Source organism: Procambarus clarkii, chromosome 36, assembly GCF_040958095.1.
Source record: "Procambarus clarkii isolate CNS0578487 chromosome 36, FALCON_Pclarkii_2.0, whole genome shotgun sequence".
Lineage (NCBI taxonomy): Eukaryota > Metazoa > Arthropoda > Malacostraca > Decapoda > Cambaridae > Procambarus > Procambarus clarkii.
In genome coordinates this window covers 27,980,080-27,987,475 of record NC_091185.1, presented here as the reverse complement: position 1 = coordinate 27,987,475, position 7,396 = coordinate 27,980,080, and the positions used below count along the sequence as shown (strand labels likewise).

General features: G+C 41.1%; 1 protein-coding gene across 1 annotated transcript; it reads right to left on the bottom strand.

Moving 5' to 3' along the window:
* Positions 1-6,021: 6,021 nt before the first annotated feature.
* On the bottom strand, positions 6,022-6,844 carry LOC123756243 (uncharacterized). Its single transcript, XM_069336713.1, has 2 exons — positions 6,830-6,844; positions 6,022-6,642 (listed from the first exon to the last, which is right to left on the bottom strand). The coding sequence occupies exons 1-2, from the start codon at positions 6,842-6,844 to the stop codon at positions 6,022-6,024; spliced, it is 636 nt and encodes a 211-aa protein (XP_069192814.1).
* Between the last annotated feature and the right edge of the window lie 552 nt (positions 6,845-7,396).

Below are 7,396 nucleotides of genomic sequence, written 5' to 3'. Positions count from 1 at the left end.
ATACACAGGCTCTAAGAACATACACAGACTCTAAGAACATACACAGGCTCTAAGAACATACACAGGCTCTAAGAACATACACAGGAATTCTCGAGTTCTAATATTGCCGGAACAACCGTGGACATTTTCAAGAGGAAACTAGATTTATTCCTCCAAGGAGTGCCGGACCAACCGGGCTGTGGTGGCTATGTGGGCCTGCGGGCCGCTCCAAGCAACAGCCTGGTGGACCAAACTCTCACAAGTCAAGCCTGGCCTCGGGCCGGGCTTGGGGGAGTAGAACAACTCCCAGAACCCCATCAACCAGGTATCAACCAGGCATATATCCCACAGGAACGAGGGATATATACACACAGAGGAGTCATTCGATTCTCAGTGAGTATACACTGAGAGTTTACTATATATCCCTGAACTGTGTTTAGGGTTAAAAGGTATACTTGCAACTGGTTGGTCAGTAAGCAATTGCAGTGGCCTTAATAGCCCTTTAGCGGTTGATAGGCCTTAAGCCCAAGCCCATATACTCGATAATGCTGAGGGATTAATGCTGACTACAGCCCTTAAGCCACAGAAGTCAACCGCATTCGTGCAGTATTGCAAGATATAGTAATAGTAGTATTATTAGGCATCCTGCAGTCTCGGGAGACTGCAGGAATGTTCTTGGCTTCTAGTACAACAGCACTAGGTGCAACAGCACTAGGTGCAACAGCACTAGGTGCAACAGCACTAGGTGCAACAGCACTAGGTGCAACAGCACTAGGTGCAACAGCACTAGGTGCAACAGCACTAGGTGCAACAGCACTAGGTGCAACAGCACTAGGTGCAACAGCACTAGGTGCAACAGCACTAGGTGCAACAGCAAATGTTTTGACAACCAACATGGAGTCAAAACACTGCTGGCAAAGTCCAACACAGCTGGACCCTTACCAGCAACACAGCTAACACGTAGTAATAATGGACCTAATTTAATACCTCAGGATTGTTTATATGTGGGTTCCCAAAATCCGTCGTAACTAACCAAATTATGGAGAATCTTCAACTTATAACTCACAGATCACCTTAAACATATCTGGGTTCTTAGATATGTTTAGGGTGCTTTACAAATCCTATCACCTACTTATTTACCTGTGACTAACTTTATAAGTCACAGGACCTTAGACTTATAAAAGTAGAAAATGTTTATGTAGATATACCAGACCTATGTCGGTAATTGTAGTTGATAAGCTTCTGTCTTACCTGCAAGAAAATGATCTCGGGGCTTCAATAGAACACCTGAAAGATAAAGAGAAAAACTTGCCTGATCCTCAGATGAAATCTGAGCACAAGTATACAGGTATTCTCATGGGGGCAGATCACCCTGGAAACACAAACCGAAACTCTATTTTCCGCTTGTTACAACTTGTAATAAAATTGTTACATCTTGGCTTAACGTGTTTATGACGTATTAGAACGTTGTTACAACTTGCTATATTGGTTGTTATAACTGGTTAGGAGGTGTTAAAACTTGTTCGAACGTTGTACCAACGTCGTAGTTTCGGTGTGTGTGTTTGGCGGGTTATTAATTGCCACAATTATATCCATTGGAAGGAAATATTTCTGGGAATGAACTTGATTCATTACATAGGAGACGTGTTATTGTCTGGGCTGGTACAGCGACCTAACGAGGCGAGGAAATACATGAACGGTGAGAGCTGGGGGGGGGGGACAGGGCACAGAACAATTACCACTTGAAGTCTCTCAGATGATTTAAGGACTGGAAGGAAGCAAACTCTATTCATACTTTTAAAATTAGGTATGATAGGGAAATGGGACAGGAGTCATTGCTGTAAACAACCGATGGCAGAAAAGGCGGGATCCAAGAGTCAATGCTCGATCCTGCAAGCACAAATAGGTGAATAGGTGAGCACACACACACACACACACACACACACACACACACACACACACACACACACAAAGACTAAACTGGAAAAGGTTCAAAGGTTTGCCACCAGACTAGTACCCGAGCTGAGAGGTATGAGCTACGAGGAGAGACTACGGGAATTAAACCTCACTTCGCTGGAAGACAGAAGAGTTAGGGGGGACATGATCACCACATTCAAGATTCTGAAGGGGATTGATAGGGTAGATAAAGACAGTCTATTTAACACAAGGGGCACACGTACTAGGGGACACAGGTGGAAACTGAGTGCCCAAATGAGCCACAGAGATATTAGAAAGAACTTTTTTAGTGTCAGAGTGGTTGACAAATGGAATGCATTAGGGGGTGATGTGGTGGAGGCTGACTCCATACACAGTTTCAAGTGTAGATATGACAGAGCCCGATAGGCTCAGGAATCTGTACACCTGTTGATTGACGGTTGAGAGGCGGGACCAAAGAGCCAGAGCTCAACCCCCGCAAACACAACTAGGTGAGTACAACTAGGTGAGTACACACACACACACACACACACACACACACACACACACACACACACACACACACACACACACACACACACACACACACATTCTTAGCTTAAAACATTTGCTATTTACCGATTTGTGTTGTACTGGTCACAAGTTTGGTCATGGGAACTCTACTTGTTGCACTAAAGAGTTCTTTCGTCGTCTCTGTCACCTCAAAGCTCCGTCTCTGTCACCTCAAAGCTCCGTCTCTGTCACCTCGGAGCTCCGTCTACACTTTTCACTTAAATTCTTTCAGACATCCCAAACAGTAAAGTGATCGCCGCTTCTCTCCACATAACACCCTCTTCGTCCGGCCAGAAGCGTGAGTCAGATCACTACTCCTCTTCCTGACCCAGACGGAAATACTCTTCAACTTGGTGGTTTACAGGCGCCTGGGACCACTTTATAACATGGTGGTTTACAGGCGCCTGAGACCACTTTATAACTTGGTGGTTTACAGGCGCCTGAGGCCACTTTATAACTTGGTGGTTTACAGGCGCCTGGGACCACTTTATAACTTGGTTTACAGGCGCCTGGGACCACTTTATAACTTGGTGGTTTACAGGCGCCTGGGACCACTTTATAACTTGTTGGTTTACAGGCGCCTGGGACCACTTTATAACTTGTTGGTTTACAGGCGCCTGGGACCACTTTATAACTTGTTGGTTTACAGGCGCCTGGGACCACTTTATAACTTGGTGGTTTACAGGCGCCTGGGACCACTTTATAACTTGGTGGTTTACAGGCGCCTGAGGTCACTTTATAACTTGGTTTACAGGCACCTGAAGCCACTTTATAACTTGTTGGTTTACAGGCGCCTGAGGTCACTTTATAACTTGGTTTACAGGCACCTGAAGCCACTTTATAACTTGGTTTACAGGCGCCTGAGGTCACTTTATAACTTGGTTTACAGGCACCTGAAGCCACTTTATAACTTGGTTTACAGGCGCCTGGGACCACTTTATAGCTTGGTTTACAGGCACCTGAGGCCACTTTATAACTTGATGGTTTACAAGTGCCTGGGGCCACTTTATAAATTGTAGCCTCAATTTCAATGAAACTTTTTTAAGAAAATTGAATTCGTAAAGTCTCTTACTGGTAGAGGTTTCAGCTTTGTAAAATAAAAAACACAATTTTCAACATAATGTCAACATTTTCAAAACTCTGAATCAATTAAAAGATTTTAAACTAATTTGTATTTATTACACTAACCTATCAATAAAACATCTGACCTCAATTCTTGTTATATCAAAGTATTCAAAATATATCTATTTGATGTAAAAAAAAAATCATGCCCCCCCCCCCCCAGAATTATGGACCAAATTTACACATTTTAAAATTTATAACAAATTATATAAACTAAAATTTTAATGTATATTACCGAGTTGAAAACATTGACCAGTATGTAGGATAGACGAGAATAGCTCTGAAACCGAGGCGTCTGAGTATAAAAATTATTAACCAAATTACTTAGGAAGAACTAGTGAAACGTTTGCTCAATGGTTTTGGGCTGTTATAATTCATCAACTTTCTCCTAATTACCCATACCTATTGTTGTGGATGTGTACTCAAGCATGGCAAAGTTTCTTACCCATACCTATTGTTGTGGATGTGTACTCAAGCATGGCAAAGTTTCTTACCCATACCTATTGTTGTGGATGTGTACTCAAGCATGGCAAAGTTTCTGCCAATTATCTCTCCAACAAAAAAAAAAAAATAAAAAAATAATCAAACATGATTTAAACTTTAATATAGAAATCTACTTAAAAACACATTTAAATAGAATTTAACATGCCACTGTATTTATTTGATATCCAATGACATCATTAGCCCTGCTGTATCATAAATATATGTGCTGATGCAAGCAATAGTTCTAATTCGAAGCGTTTTGGCAACTTCTTGGATCAACAAATTTAGTTTACCTGCAAGGCGAGACTATTTAGTGTACAGTCATAATATTTACGTATAATATCAATAGCTATTATGAATTTCATAGAAATATTACAGCCAGGTACAGTAACAAGTGTCCCAGCTTTGCTTTAGCTGTTCCCAGCTACGCGGGGACACTAAAGCCCCGAAATCATCTCAAGATAACCTCAAGATAACAAAGGCAGCTGCGCCACGAAGTGTAAGGCGATAGCTGGAATTTTATGAGTTTGGTGTTAGGAGAATAATAATGTTTAGTCAACTGGCGTGAGGTTGTTGGGCTTGTATTCCAAGCTGTCATTATACAGGTATACACCACCACCCAAGCTGTCATTATACAGGTATACGCAGCCCCCCCCCCCCTCGGGGGTTGAGATATGCTAAACTCTGAAATATACCGTCTCAATACTGTAACACTTGATGATATACTGGACTTGTACCTCGCATTGACTATTTAATATATTAGTTATGTATTATGTAACAATCGTCAGCTTGTAAGAGCACCTTAATCACCCTCTGTGGTTAAGTGCTTAATAACTCACTAGTTTCTATAGCATCTATCTTACCTTGACAAAGATAAAAATGTGTATTTATGTATATAATTTTAAATAAATTTTACGCATGTATGCAATACATGTGTGCATGTATGCAATACATGTGTGCATTCTCGCGCCGGCGAGAAACAATGGGCAGAGTTTCTTTCACCCTATGCCCCTGTTACCTAGCAGTAAAATAGGTACCTGAGTGTTAGTCAGCTGTCACGGGCTGCTTGCTGGGGGTGGAGGCCTGGTCGAGGACCGGGCCGCGGGGACACTAAAGCCCCGAAATCATCTCAAGATAACCTCAAGATAACCCAGGCATCGCCTGCAACGATTTATGCAAATTTGCAACCAGTAAAAATGTTTACTGGTATAGTATATGCAATTGCAGGTATAGATTTGCGAATGTATTATTGATAAGAAAGTGCAAACTGAATTTTATAACAAATTTTCCTGCATTAATGTAGGAAGAAGAAATCGTTTTAAATGTTGAACTGGAGGTCAGATTCACGAAGCAGTGTCGCAAGTACTTACGAACCAGGGGCCAGATTCACGAAGCAGTTACGCAAGCACTTACGAACGTGTACATCTTTCCTCAATCTTTGACGGCTTTGGTTACATTTATTAAACGGTTTACAAGCATGAAAACTTGTCAATCAACTGTTGTTATTGTTATAAACAGCCTCCTGGTGCTTCGAAGCTCATTAACTGTATAATAATTGTAAACAAAACTGCCATAGATTGAGAAAAGATGTACAGGTTCGTAAGTACTTGCGTAACTGCTTCGTGAATCTGAGCCTTAGTAAAAAAAAAAATCTTGAGCCGCTACCCAAACACATATATAAGTACATTTAATTAAAAAGTGCAGATTTTATAAGTAAGGTGTAATGTAAGGAACCACGAAATTGTATAATATTCCCAAGTAATAATTGAAGATAAGTGAACACTTGAGAGTTGTTACTTAAGTCGTCTTAAATGTTGAGAGCCACGTGATGTGAGCAAGTATTTCTTTGTGAGTTGTGTGAGCTACAAGATGTGTACAACATCTGTGTTTAGCAGGACGAAATATCCTGACCTTGTGCAGGTGTCGTAGTTTAAACTACTGAAAGCTATATTACTGGAAGCTATGGTACTGGAAGCTATAGTACTGGAAGCTATAGTACTGGAAGCTATAGTACTGGAAGCTATAGTACTGGAAGCTATAGTACCGGAAGCTATAGTACTGGAAGCTATAGTACTGGAAGCTATAGTACTGGAAGCTATAGTACTGGAAGTTATAGTACTGTAAGCTATAGTACTGGAAGCTATAGTACTGGAAGCTATAGTACTGGAAGCTATAGTACCGGAAGCTATAGTACTGGAAGCTATAGTACTGGAAGCTATAGTACTGGAAGCTATAGTACTGGAAGCTATAGTACTGTAAGCTATAGTTCTGGAAGCTATAGTACTGGAAGCTATAGTACTGGAAGCCATAGTACTGGAAGCTATAGTACTGGAAGTTATAGTACTGGAAGCTATAGTACTGGAAGCTATAGTACTGTAAGCTATAGTACTGGAAGCTATAGTACCGGAAGCTATAGTACTGGAAGCTATAGTACTGGAAGCTATAGTACTGGAAGCTATAGTACTGGAAGCTATAGTACTGGAAGTTATAGTACTGGAAGCTATAGTACTGTAAGCTATAGTACTGGAAGTTATAAACCTCTGCTACTGGAAGCCTGAATGCTACTATTCCCTATAACCATCCTGGAACAATAGAGGTCAAATAATAGAGTAAATATATAACAAATGTAAGGAACTTGAAGTGATATTATCGTGAGGTGAGTGGCGCCAATCAGAGCATTGCATCAGGATGCTGCAATCAGAGGAGAGTCAGAGATAAAACACATAGCTGAGTGGATAAAAAAAAACTTCTGCTTTACCTGCGTGAAGTTCATGGTTCGAATCTCCTATAGGGTCCAGATGAATAGAATTCAAACAAGATGTTTACACCAAAACTTTGTCTTCACTTTGCTAAGTTCATTATAGAGGAAGAATGTTAATTCCGTCCAGTGTATCAGTAATTCGAGACAGACATAGAAAAAAATATTACTTCAAATTTCTGTAGATTTTTGAAGGGCAGGAATGTAATTAGACCTGGATTCCAGTTCTGTTTTATATATATCAAGAGTTCCATTTTGATTTTAAATTACAATGGAAGTTGGGCCGAAGGTGCCAGTGAGTGAGGAATGGGGACGGTCTTTAGTACGTCTTGTTAGCCTTGATGTAGAGTTCTGTAAACATTCACCAGGGTTCTAGCAGACTCGAACCCTGGACTCGAGCGTGTGTGTGTGTGTGTGTGTGTGTGTGTGTGTGCCGATGCTCTATCGACCGAAGAAGAGGGAATTGTCAGAGGAAAGCGCCAAATCATTACGGCTAAATAGCACTGTGAATGGGTCAGTATACGGATTTGGGATGGGACGGGGGAAATGCATGTAACCAATGTTGTA